This window comes from Gossypium hirsutum, chromosome D06 (assembly GCF_007990345.1).
Source record: "Gossypium hirsutum isolate 1008001.06 chromosome D06, Gossypium_hirsutum_v2.1, whole genome shotgun sequence".
Taxonomy (NCBI): domain Eukaryota; kingdom Viridiplantae; phylum Streptophyta; class Magnoliopsida; order Malvales; family Malvaceae; genus Gossypium; species Gossypium hirsutum.
In genome coordinates this window covers 15099333-15112691 of record NC_053442.1, presented here as the reverse complement: position 1 = coordinate 15112691, position 13359 = coordinate 15099333, and the positions used below count along the sequence as shown (strand labels likewise).

Here is a 13359-nt window from a genome sequence, read left to right as displayed (position 1 = left end):
TTTTAAAATTAATACTATTTCTGTTACGATTATATAAAAAAATTTAATATATAAATTAAAAAACAATCAGTAATCATACACCCAAAAAACTTTAAAATTATTTTAAATAATAGTATTTTAATTTTTCCATGTGTTTTATTTTCAAATTATTTCTACGTGTCATTATTTTTTTCTGAAGATTTTAAATATTCAATTAGAAATAAATTGAATTTTATTTAATTAAATAAATAAACCAATTAAGATAAAATGTTTTTAGCGGCGCTTTTTCAAAAACGCCGCTAAAGACCCAAGCATTAGCGGCGCTTTTGCAAAAAAGCCACTAAAGCCCCGAGCATTAGCGGTGCTTTTCCAAAAACGCTGCTAAAGCCCCAAAAGGTCAGAAAACGACGTCGTTGGGCTTAGGTTTTTTGCGGCACTTTTCCTAAAAACGCCGCTAATGATCATTTTTAGCTGCGTTTTTTGAAAAACGCCACTAATTCTCAATCTTTAGTGGCGATCTCCATAAAGCGCCACTAATTCTTGATTTTTACCGGCGTTTTTTGTCCAAACGCCGCTAAAAGTGCCGCTAAAAGCCTGTTTTGGTGTAGTGACATGTTTAGGTTCATGTACTAATATAAGTTGTCTTTCCGTATTATGACCTGACAATGTAATACCACTTAGTATTAGTTAAACATTAGACAACCAGTGAGCTAATATTTTCTTCTATTTTGCTTTGCATGAAAAACCATGTGAATACAATATACAAAGAGTATTAATGTAATTCATGAATAACTTTATCAACCAATCTGTTTGAAATAAATTACAAGTGTACATAGACAAAAATACTATACGTATAGCACAAGATCCAACAGCTGAAATCGATGATGATCCAATTTGGGAGTCTGGGCTCGATGGCTCGAAAATTGCATTATTTTCTAAACCAAAGATTGTTCCTACTGAATCATAGGGGAGTGTTCTAACAGTGAAAGTCCGGACAATGCTAGAGGAACCCAACCAGATTATATAAAAGAATAAATAAATAAAATTAGTTGATACTTTTAAAAAAATAAAATATTTTAACATGATAATTATATATAATATTTTCATTATATAATTGCATATTTATTATTTTCTTATATAAATAAAAGTGTTATTAATTAAAAATATTTTTAACATAATGAATTATATCAAATCTATTTTTATTATATAATTACATATTTATTATTTTATTTATATAAATAAAATACTTATTAATTAAAAATAAAAATTAAAAATAAAATAAAAAAGTGAAAATAACATGTTTATTATTTAAAATAATAATAAATTCATTAAAAAAAATGAAACAACATTAAATAAATAAAACAAATGTACTTAAAAGATAGGAATTGAACTTAGGCTTAAGGATTAAAGTAGTAATAAAGAAAAGGGTTAATATAATATTTGGTATCTAAACTTGACACTTTCTCTTAATTTGATACCTAAACTTTTTTTGGTCCAATTTGGTACCTAAACTTGACACTTTTTATTAAGTTGGTACTTAATCTTTTTTAAGGTTTGATTTGGTACCTAAACATGACTCTTTTTCCTAATTTGGTACCTATTTTTTTTGTTCGATTTGGTATTTGTCAAATGTTTTACAAATTACTCCAATATACTAATAATATTTTTTATGAGGTAGAAAAAATAATCAATGTATGATTGACATGTGACAGATGATATGATTTTTTTTGTATTTTATATGTTTAATTTCTTTTAGTTTTATTTATTTAATTATTTCATTAATTGAAAATAATGAATTCCTTTTAATTTGAGGTTTAAAATTTTTTGTTCTTATTTATTATTAATTCATTAAGCATAGCTCAATACCTATTTTTTTAATATGAATTTTCTCTAATACTGACAGTATTTTTGTAGTATAACAAAAAATTTAATACTATTAGTATTTTGCGTAATTTATATAACATTTAATAAATTTAGGTATCAAATTGAGCTTAAAAAAAGCTTAGGTGCCAAATAATAATAAAAAATGCCAAGTTTAGATACCAAATTGGGCCCAAAAAATTTTAGGTACTAAATTAAGAAAAAGTATCAAGTTCAAGTACGAAATTGAAAAAAAAAAGTTTAAATATCAAATTTAAAAAATTATCAAATTTAGATACCAAATATTATATTAAGCCTAAAAAAATGATTTTTTTTTGTAAAAAACGCTTCTGTAAACGTATTTTTCCCACACATCCCTAATTTTTTCCTGAAATATAATCTTAAATATTCCGTAAGCAACATGTATGAAAAATATCAGCTTCACTATCAGTAACATTTAAAATAAAGTTAAAATATTAATGAAGTGATCAAATTTTAAAAATTATTTTAAAAGCTTGGAAACATTACGAACATTGAACACTGCACAAAAGAATGATTCCAAAAATAATTCCGATACTAATTTTAAAAAAGAAAAAGAAAATAATCAATATCATCAGCAATTATTGCAAGACAACATCACCCATAGATTTGCGCCACGTACCAGAGTTAAACGGCGATGATGGAATGGGCGAAGAATCTTTTATTATGGTAAGTGCAGGGGGGGCGCATGTGGGCCATAGCTTTCGAGATCACGTCTCAATCATTAGACAAACACATTATAAAAGATTAGTCCCACCTCAAAAGCCACCCTTTTCATAAAATCATTTTCTACATAAAAACATTTATTATAAATTGGTCCCTTAACTATAACTCAATTTTCATATCTGTCCTTGGAACTTTTTTGTATTTAAACTATCAATTTTGTCTTAGTTTACCAAAAAATAATATCATCTAATAAGAACATGACACATGGCATTTACTTATTAAATATCATATGCCTTTTGTATAAAATGAGACAATTGATAGTTTTAAAAAAAGGTTTAAGGAGTAATTTTAAATTAGAGTATAGTTTAAGGATGAATTTAAGAAAAAAGCCTACATAAAATAACATTAAAATTAAATGGTTGAAATTGGTAATTGCAAAGTAGCAATTATGAGTCATATAATAATAATAATATAATTCCAAACTAAACCATGGGCTAAGTCTACCACCCACTCCACTCCTCCATAAATTTATAGGGGCTTTCTTAAACATTGGCTACCTCTTGTGGAGGAGAGAGAGCTTCAAATATCTCTCCGAATTCTCCACCTCTTAACATAGATTTGATTTCTCTTTTAGTCAAGTTATGTCAGGGAAGAGACCACGTCCGATGATGGGGAAATTGTCTGAATTATTGGTTTCCGGCAAAAAACCCGGATTTTTGGATGCTGTTGTTACAAGCCCTAGGAGTCCATTAGATTTGAAGACACCATCACCTAGAAGTTCGAAGAGATATGATGTTGGTGGGGTTGGACTAGGGATCGCTGTTGCACTGGATAACAAGTGTAGTACCCATTCCTGCAGGCATACTATTTGTAGCTCAAATGTAATTGTTGTGAAATCTGGTGGGAAGAATTTAGAGATGGAAAGCTTGGAGGATTTTACGTATGTGACTACCCATGGATCTGGCAAGTCGTCTACAAAGGTGTTTTATGATGGAGGTGAAGAAAGGAGAAAAAGTAACTGTGAAACCCCAGCTCCAGCACCAAGATTTGTGGAAGAGGTTGCTTACCCAACTTCAGATTTTCTCAGTTGTTGTAACCTATGCAGGAAAAAGCTGCATGGCCAAGACATTTACATGTACAGGTAAACACACACCCTTTCCCCCTTTTTTAATTACCCAATCTCTGCTTGCTTGTTTCAACTTACCATATGGTAATTAATTACATGAGAGAAACTGATAATTCTGTTCTTAATGATATGTGTTGTTTTCAGAGGGGAAAAAGCGTTTTGCAGTTCAGAGTGTAGGTCAACGCAAATAATGATGGATGAGAGGAAAGAACAGTGCAGATCAGAAGTTTCAAGATCTGCAAAAGTCTCAACCTCCTCTTATGAGTCTGGGGATATCTTCTTCTCAACTGGGATTCTTGCAATTTAGCCTCCGGTCCTCATTTGGGCTCTTCCTGCGTATGTAATTATATCTATCGGAGAAATACCATATACCTTTATGAGGATTAAGAATAACTTTATTAAGAATAATAAAAAAAGAAATTTTGGTCGTATATACATATATATATTATGCTGTAATGAGAAATATTGGGTTTGATAAGAAATGAACATCCTTTCGCAGTTTCTTTTTTGAAGATAAAATGAGAGAGAAGATTCTGATGTTCAAAATTATAAACTGAAAGCTAAATCCATGGTCTGTTGGTAGAGGTAGAAATATGAAGCTATCTCATATATGATAATGATCACAAAAGACATTAGTTAGCAAAGGAATGGATTTAGTACACATACAAGTTGAAGGTATTCAGCAATCTTAACCAAAAAAAGGGGGTAAACGAAGAGAAAAATGGAAACAACAGAAGCATCCTAGCAGTTCTCCAAATACGAGAAGCCAAAATAGATCAGGATCTCGCCATTTACTGATAGTACATAAGCTGCTGAGTTGTTGCAACGTTTTGGTATCCGCCATCATAGATTGCTTGACCAGCTGCAGCCGCACCCATTCCCATGGCCACTTGCTTAAGGGCGGTGCTGACCCTGTGGATGCATCATACCCATTACCTGTGCACCGCCATATTTACTCATTGCCATATGTCGTTCATAGGCAGCCAGGTCGGCAGCTGAAAAACCAGGCATATGTGCAGCAGCCGGTGGAGGCAAAGGGGCAGAGCTTGTTCCTGGTGCAGTAGGCTTGCTACCCCATGAACACTGCACCATTTAAACATTTTGTAGGTCATGGCACCAAAAGATAATAGTTGGACCAGCCATAAATATAGAAAATTTACACATCCAGCAATAACATTGGTAAGAATAATTCCATACCAGGATGAATGATGCTTGGTAAGTCAAAATATAGGATGAGCGTCGTTGGTGACATCAAATATATCAATTAAATTATGGTAGCTGAATCAGCATTTAAAATTATACCTAAAAACTTCAAAAAAAAACCTGAGATGGGGTCTTGGAAAGAGCAATACCTTAATTGGTTTACCGCATAGAATTCTAGCATTTCCCATCTGTATAGCTAAAGCTGCTTCAGTATGCAAACTGTATCTCACAAAACCAAAACCTTTATCTCGTTGCACGCGAACATCTTCAATAGTTCCTGCTCCAAGGGTATGGAAAAGCCTGTGGAGATCAACTGATGTAACCTGCAATTATTTATCAATGAGAACCACTACCATCATTCATGCAAGGCTTTTTTTATATTGCTAATAAAAAATTATTAAAAGTTGTCATTAAGCCTAAGAATTGATACTTCATTAATCTTTTGAGACACATTCTGGCAGCAACTACAGTTTTACCACTCAATTCACTACCATGTGATGTGATGCTTATAAGGTTAGCATCTTGCTATTAGAAAACAGTACACCAGAAAATTTTGGGTTCATTCATTAACTGTGCAGCAGGCAGGGAAACTTGGCTGTGGCAAAAGAATCTTAATTCAGTAGTAAGATTTGATGGCACCAACCTCACTATTTTACTCAGTCAAAAGTTAGGATTAAGGGGAAAATAGACAAACTTTAGATTGGAAAAAACTACTTACCTCTGGGGCAAGATTGCCCACATAAACCGTGGTATACTGAGGATTGTTCTCCGGAGCATCATCATTAGTCTTCTCTTGACCTTCTTCTGCAAGAAGCATAATGCTATATGAGCTCCACCAGAATCAAAATAACTATTTGCATGCCCTACTCCATGTAATTGTAGAACATTTAGACTAGAAAAGACTTAAAACAAGAACACTTAATAATGGCAGAACAAGCATTTTATGGTTTAATACTACTCTTGATAGTTAAAGATAATATAATTAACACATCAAACATCCATATTGGCAGCGTTGACTCCAACAAAGCCCAGAACCAAAATGCGGAGACCATGTAGGATGAAATTATAGATGTAATGCATTCAAAATTTAGAAAGAAACACAAATTGCTATTCCAGGAAAAGAAAATGAAGGGAGAGCTAAAATAACTGATACCAGATCTTAAGTACAAGAACTATTCCAAAACTGAAGGAAGGTCTTACCAGAGGTTCCATTTGTCAGCTCTACAACGCCTTTGGCATCCGAACCAGATTTGTCATCGTTGGAAGTGGCACCTTTTGCAGCCCAGTTACAACGGATCTGTCTACTTCCAAGCCACTTCCCTACAATACGCCAAAACAATACGATAGAAATTTGAAAAAGTCTTCTCAGAGTACAAAAGAGCAATGTTTCACAAACCATTTAAGTCATTAATTGCACTCTGGGCTTCCTGAAAAGAATAAAAAAAGAAAAGAAAAGAATGATCATGACATTATTAAAACACATTTGGAAAGAGGAGAAGAAGAGTGACCCAAGTACCTGCTGGTTCCTGAAAGAAACAAAACCAAAACCTCTCGAGCGGCCAGTTTTTTGATCCCACATAACCCTAGCATCCCTGCAACCACAAAAAATGAGGGGCATATTCGCCCTTCAGTGGACTGTCCTACTAGGTCAAGGTTGATAACCCCAAAATCCCTTTAAACCCACAATTTCAGCAATTCAGGATTGATAAGAGGTAATCTCAAGGTAAAATGGGGAGAATTAGCACTCACGAACAACTAGAGTACACAGAAAAGCATGCAAACAAAGTAGCATCTGTAACTTCAGGGCTGAGATCACCAACAAAAATGTTGTGATGACCTGAAAGCAAAAGTGGAAATATCATTAGTTATTGACGAAATACACAGATATGGTACAACTGGGTAGAACTCATGGTGCACATCTACTAACCTGATGTATCCTCCCTCTGACTGCTAGCATATGCCCAATTAACTTTAATAGGTTGCCCAAATCTGCAAAGAATACCATATATTAAAAGTATAGGACATGGGAAAAGGCCAAAACCATGAGGGTTCATCTTGTTACTTACAGATGCCTTCCGTTTAGAGTAACAATAGCAAGGGCAGCTGATCTGCGATCAAAGTAGTCCACAAAACCATACGATGACTGCGTTAAAAGCAAATATAAGCCCACTCCATTAGCAATGATACAAGCACGAACCAAGAACCCCCAAAAATCCAATAACAAGTTGATGAAGCACGGATATCAAAAGAAAAATGGGAAAACAAGTGCATCAAAAGATGACCTTATCTTTTTTAATAAGTTTGCATCCTTCAATGGGACCAGTACTCAGAAAGACTTCTTGCAGAAGGGGTTCCGTGACCTGGGGGTGAATATTTCCCACGTATCTGCAATTTAAGATTAGGTAAATGAAAAAAATGACAATGAAATGGGACATAAACAGAAAAATTAAGACTTAAGATTCTTCACTAAATATACATGCAAAAGATATTATGAATTATGAGCATAGCTCAAATAAAAAGACTCGAAGGCCAAAGGTGAACTTTTTTAAACAGTGAACTAAGCAAAACTCACACGCTGCGGCAAGTAGCTGCATCAAAGCCAGGAGGAAGATTCCCACTCAAGATAGGTTCTATCTGCAAAATTTAAATTTAAAAAAAAATTAAAGGTAAAAAAAAAGAAAAAAGAAGGATTTCTTCCCTTTGCTGGACTGGGACACTCTCGCAACGGTCAATATGACAAACACTAGAAACAAATGCCTAAAGGAGATTCCTAAGCTTAAACTTAAAAAGTAACAAAATACAAAACAAAAAAGAAAAAAAGATCATATTTACATAATTAAGCTGCTAACTGCATTTTTTTCTTTATTTTCGTTAAAACAGTCCCTAATTGTTGTCATCATGACCCACATCAGAAGACAAAGCTAATGAGCCATTTCTTACACAAAAATGATAATATTATCTCCCAAGAAAAGAACAATTTTTTTCAATCCAATTTTTGTCGTACAATTTCAACAGAAAACAGAAAATTCTCAGGCTAAAATCCCCAAAGATTTCACTGATTAATACTAGCAAGCAAACAAATTGGCAGACGACATATATGAATTAAAACAAACCCAAGTCGAATAAGAAAGAAACAAACTTCATAATAGAAACTGAACCCCTCAATTTTGATCTAAAAACAAAATTAATAGAGGGAGAAAATCAGAGAAGTAAAAAAGAACCTGAGGACCACTCATGAGACTGGGATTGTGGTACAAAGCCGGTTGCATCAGAGCATGTTGCTGCTTTAGCCTTTGCTGCTGCATCTTCTTTCAGTTTAGTTAAAATTTTGAAGATTCTGAGAAAATCTATAGGGTTAGGGTTTCTGGAGAAATCGAAAAAGAAGATGAGGATGAGGACAAAAAAGGAAACTAAACCAAATTAAACCCAAAAAAAGAAAAAAATTCAAAAAAAATCAAAAGAAAAAAAAAGAAAAAAAGGGGGAAAATCCCTCGAAAGGGAACACTAGATTATTATGAGTTGAAACTGGAAAGGAAAAGATAAAAAGAAGACTGAGCAAAGAGACGAAGCTCCCTTGATTTTATAGTACTTTTTACTATGGGTATAGAAAGGGTAAAATATCAAAACTATGTATAAATTTTGGTTAAATATGTAAGTTTACCCAGGAATTTTGATTTAGTGCAATTATACCCATAAAATTTGATTGTGATTCAAATCTATATATGAAACTTTGATCTTGATTCAATTGTACACATTGTTGACACCATTTTTTTGGTGAAAACAGGTCGACTTGAATTTTAAAAATGAAAACGAAAATGGGAGTTGCCGCCAAACCCTTTTTATGAGGTGTGATCGGCTCACCTCGAAAAGTTGTTGCTTTTAATAAACGATTTGATTTTATTAAAACAACGATTTTGGTCCACAAAATTCAGAAAAACGGGTTTAGGAGTTGGTTACACACGGGGAAGGATTAGCATCCTCGATACGCCCAAAATTGGTACCTAGTTGATTACTTAATGTCTTAGTGTCGAAAATTGAAAACTTTGAAAAGATTTAAAATACGATCCTTTATTGAAATATTGAAAATTTTTGGGAAAATGGCATATTTCACTTTATTCGAGAAAGAGAATTATATCGAGTAAGTTAGTACACAATGTCTTGAATTCTCGATGTGCAAATGAATGCAAAAAATTTACTTATTTAAAAGATATTTAATTATCTCGGGTTTAGAAAAGGGATCATGCCAGTAAGTTAGGACACAATCTTTTCTTAATTCCCGAGATCGTTTAAAAACTTGAGGAAAAAAAGGATTATGCCCAGTAAGTTAGGACACGATCTCTTCTTAATTCCCGAGATTGTTTAAAACTTGAGTTTAAAAAGATTCGTGTATTTAGATTTATTGTGAAAATCGAAACCTAGTAAGTTAGGGTACGACCTTCTCGAATCTAAACACGAGATTTTGCTTATTCAAAAATCAATTTATGCATTGAATAAAAGTAATCTAACACGAAATAGTAGAAATAAAACACGGTGCTAATATACGTAACAAAACAAAATGAATACGATGATGTAAAAATAATACGAGCAATAGCAACAAAATAAGATAAATAAAAGGACAAATCAATAACATACAAAATATCAAGTATATAAACAAATAAAATTAAGACATTTTGAAAATAATGAAAATGTAAATAGATAAATAGAGAAAGAAAATGAATAAAATTATAAAAATGTAAAAGGATATATATATATGTATGTATATATATATGTATGTATATAAAAATTATAAAATATAATATATATAAGTATGTATTTATATATTCATGAAAATAAAAAAATATGTATATAGATATATATATGTATACAAATTATAAAATATAAAAAAATATGAGTTTGTTGTATATATAAATAAGTTATAAAAATATATATGTGTACATATATATATTATGAAAATGTATGTATGCATATATAACTAAATTTGAAATTAAAAAAATGTATGAATGAGTAAATAATTATAATAATAAGGTAATTAATAATAATAAATATAATAATAGTAATAGTAATATTTAAAAATAATAATAATAGTAAAAATAATGATAACACTATTAAAATTAATTAACTTAATAGCAAAAATAACAAAAAGGGACTAATTTGAACTTAAAACAGAACTTTGAGGGGCAAATCTGCAAATGAACAAGGGGGAAGGACTATTTTGAACGCGCACGTAGCATGGAGGGACTAACAAAGCAATTTCTCCTTCTCCTTTCAAACGACGTAGTTCGAGTAGGGACTAAGTTGAAAACAAAAAAAATCACGGGGCAAAATTAAAAACAATAAAAAGACTTGATTATAAAACCATTAAAAAACGGAAGGGCTAAAGGTGCAATTAGCCCTCCCGCTCAAAAACACGCAAATCCTGGCCTGGAGCGGGTCGATTCAGCCTATTTCACATCAAAACGACGCCGTTTTGATAAGTTATATAAACCAACATTTTTACAAAAAATTTCATTTAGCCCATTTCTTCTAAAAAAACTTCAAAAAACCTTTCAAAGCTCTCTCAAGCCTCCTCATATTCGGCCATAGCTCCAGCTAGTCACCACCGCACCGGTCGCCGATCACCGGCGACGGCGCCGCCATCTGTGGTGGCCGAAAAACAAAAACTTTCCCCCTTTTGCTCCTCATTCCTAGTATAGCCCTTTTTTGGTGGTTTAAAACAGATTAAAGCCTTTAGAATAAAAAAACGAGGAGGAAAACGAAAAAAGATTAAAGACCTTTCGGCTTTCATCGCGCGGCCGCCGTGGCCAACAGCCGATGTAACGCAATATGAGCCTTTTGGCCCCGCCTAGGTAAGTCTCTTCCCTTTTCTTTCTTTTTGTTACTTTTGTGTATATATATATAAATAAAATAGATAAAAAAAATAAGAATAAGCACCTAAATTGGAAGTAAAAATACCACATTGAAAGTGTTATCTTTTTATTTCATGTTCGTGAAAAAAAAAGTTTTACAAGCCTTTGATCTTGGTTTTTATACATGATTTATTTTGCTTGCTTGTTTCCGTTTGATGCTTGCGTGTTTATCTTCTTCTTGCAGGTGATTTGATGGTGCAAGTGGGGGTGGGTGGCAGACGCGCGGCGGTGGCAGAAGGCAGGTGGCTGCGGTGGCAAACGTTAGAAGGGCTAAGGTTTCAACTTTTCTGAAACCCTAATTTGACTTGGTTTGTTGGGCTGGGGTGATATTGGGCCTGTTGGGTTTCGGGCTGTAATTTGTTTTTGGGTTTGCCTAGGCCCGAGCAAAATGAGTTTGTACAGTTGTCCCTCTTTGCTTGTTGTCGTGTAACGAGAACAGAGCAAAGACTAAAAAAGACCAATTTTGCCCAGTCTCGCCGAGTCTCAACTTGTTTTAGTGCTTCTCTTCTTCAAGTAGCTTCATTCCAGTCCACTACACTTCAGAGAGATACGACATGTAGCTTCAATCTAATCTGTCGCAACTTCAGGGGAATGAGATTTGTGGTTTTAGTCTGCTCTACTGCAACGTTAGGGAGATAAGGCTCGTTGCTTCGACTTGCTCCACTACGACTTAGGGAGATAATGTTTGCTACTTCAACCTACTCTACTGCAACTTCAGAGAGATAAAGTTTGATATGATCTGCTCTGCTGTAACTTTAGAGAGATGAGATCTGTTATCTATAGCTTTAATCTGTTCCACTGCAACTTCAAGGAAATAAGATTTGCTATCTTTAATCTACTTCACTGCAACTTCAGGGAGATAACACTTGTATCTTCAACTTGCCCCACTGCAACTTCATGGGGATAAGGTTTGCTACTTTAACATGCTCTACTGTAACTTCAGAGAGATAAAGTTTGATATGATCTGCTCTACTGCAACTTCAGAGAGATGAGATATGCTATTTATAGCTTTAATCTGTTCCACTGCAATTTTAGAGAAATAAGATTTGCTATCTTTAATCTGCTTTGCTGTAAACTATGGTGTCTTCGATCTGCTTCGCTATTAGTACAAGAAGGCAAGATCAGCTGTAATAGCCCGATTTTAGGCTTAGTCGGAACAGTGGTTTCGGGACCACAAATCCGACGAAAAAAAAATGTAATGGCTTGAATTTTCAGAGGTGTCGGAACGGTGATTCGAGATCACTAAATTCGACAAATGGGTAGAAAATATTATTAATTTAGTAAGTATAAGTTAAATATGAAGTTAGGAAAATTTTTGAAATAGTGAATAGTGCACTAGAAATAAATATTAAAATAATTAGAATCGAAATGAGGTATCAAGACCTCGGGGATTTTAAACTGAGCCATAAATATTTTTATAAATATTTATGGAGTGTTAAAAAGTTAGTATTAAAGTTTCGTTAAGAAATTTTAAAGTTCCGATAATTAATTGAACAAAAAGGACTAAATTGTAACAAATGCAAAATTTTGAGAAATGATTAAATAGCTTAAATGATAAAAGGAAGAGGGCTTAAAAGGCAAATAGACCCAAGGTCTATTTGGGCTGGACGGCAGAGGCATGAAATCAGCAAGAAAGTAAGGAGAATTAAGGGCAAAATTGCAAAATTTGCTTAATAAAGTTAGGACCCAAGTGGAATTATCTAGATTTCTCTTCATTTTTCTGAATTCTCATCAGCTAAAACACCATGGAAGGGCTTCTTCAAGCTGGTTCTTCATATTTTTATTACAAGTAAGTTCAATTCTTGACTATTTCTTGAAATTTTTGTATTTTTATGACTTTTACAACTAGGCCCACTTGTTAAATCCATTAGTTTTTGATTTTATGAAAGAAGTTGAAAGTTGATATGAATATGTGCTGGAAGTATATGATGATTTAGCATGAAATTAGAGCTTTAAATTGTTCATATGCTGATTTTATTGAAAGAATTGAATAGAAAGTGAATGTTTGGGACCTAATAGTAAAAGAGTTTGAAGATAGAGTTATATGTGGAAATTCTGAATTTCAATAGTTGTGTAACAACTTATAATGTCTAGTAAAGTACTAATTGAGAAAATTAGATTAATTGAGGGGTTAATTGAGAAAGGACCGAATTGTATAAACTGTGAAATTTGGGGCACAATGGAAATCAACATTTTGCACTAAAGCAGTTTTGGACAGCAGCAGTAGTGTAACTTTGAAAAATCACCAAAAATTGTAGAGATTGAATTAGAGGATGAATAAAATATGAAACTAAAGCTTATTGAGTCTAGTTTCTTATAAAAGAAATGATGTGAGCAATGGAATTGTAAATCATGAGATATAATAGATTTTGTGAGACAAGGTCAGAATGAATTCGGGTTCCCCTGTTCTGACTTTGGAAAATCATTAAAAATTGTAAAAAAATGATTATGAGTTATAGTTTATATGGTTAGAATCCTTAATGAGTCTATTTTTAGAAGAAACAAGCTAAAACATCATCCGAATTCTGTACAATGAGATAATTAATTTTTAGTGAAGAGTGGTCGGAACTGTCAGACAGC

General features: G+C 32.9%; 2 protein-coding genes across 6 annotated transcripts; one reads left to right on the top strand and one right to left on the bottom strand.

The window, feature by feature from the left end:
* The first annotated feature begins 2976 nt into the window (after positions 1–2976).
* On the top strand, positions 2977–4101 carry LOC107901044 (FCS-Like Zinc finger 13). Its single transcript, XM_016826878.2, has 2 exons — positions 2977–3685; positions 3815–4101. Exons 1-2 carry the CDS (start codon positions 3186–3188, stop codon positions 3975–3977), a joined length of 663 nt encoding a protein of 220 aa, XP_016682367.1. The 5' UTR covers positions 2977–3185; the 3' UTR covers positions 3978–4101.
* A 149-nt stretch (positions 4102–4250) lies between these two features.
* On the bottom strand, positions 4251–8682 carry LOC107901043 (oligouridylate-binding protein 1). 5 transcript variants are annotated; one of them, XM_016826876.2, is made up of 13 exons: positions 8095–8443; positions 7446–7507; positions 7156–7258; positions 6940–7016; positions 6801–6862; positions 6623–6710; positions 6390–6465; positions 6270–6300; positions 6074–6193; positions 5592–5677; positions 5023–5196; positions 4868–4881; positions 4251–4753 (listed from the first exon to the last, which is right to left on the bottom strand). In XM_016826876.2, the coding sequence occupies exons 1-13, from the start codon at positions 8176–8178 to the stop codon at positions 4627–4629; spliced, it is 1104 nt and encodes a 367-aa protein (XP_016682365.2). In that variant the 5' UTR covers positions 8179–8443; the 3' UTR covers positions 4251–4626. The 5 variants fall into 5 exon arrangements, with proteins under 5 accessions (XP_016682365.2, XP_016682364.1, XP_016682366.2 ...); XM_016826875.2 differs by lacking the exon at positions 4868–4881 and having other exon boundaries at positions 8095–8682; XM_016826877.2 differs by lacking the exon at positions 4868–4881 and having other exon boundaries at positions 4251–4739.
* Positions 8683–13359: the final 4677 nt, after the last annotated feature.

Coding starts and splice junctions, on each gene's coding strand:
- LOC107901043 (XM_016826875.2), bottom strand. CDS start 8,178: ATGCAGCAGCAAAGGCTAAAGCAGCAACATGCTCTGATGCAACCGGCT. Junction 6,711..6,800: donor TCAGAGGGAGGATACATCAG/GTTAGTAGATGT, acceptor TTTTGCTTTCAG/GTCATCACAACATTTTTGTT. Junction 6,466..6,622: donor TCTGTGTACTCTAGTTGTTC/GTGAGTGCTAAT, acceptor TTGTGGTTGCAG/GGATGCTAGGGTTATGTGGG.
- LOC107901044 (XM_016826878.2), top strand. CDS start 3,186: ATGTCAGGGAAGAGACCACGTCCGATGATGGGGAAATTGTCTGAATTA. Junction 3,686..3,814: donor CAAGACATTTACATGTACAG/GTAAACACACAC, acceptor TGTTGTTTTCAG/AGGGGAAAAAGCGTTTTGCA.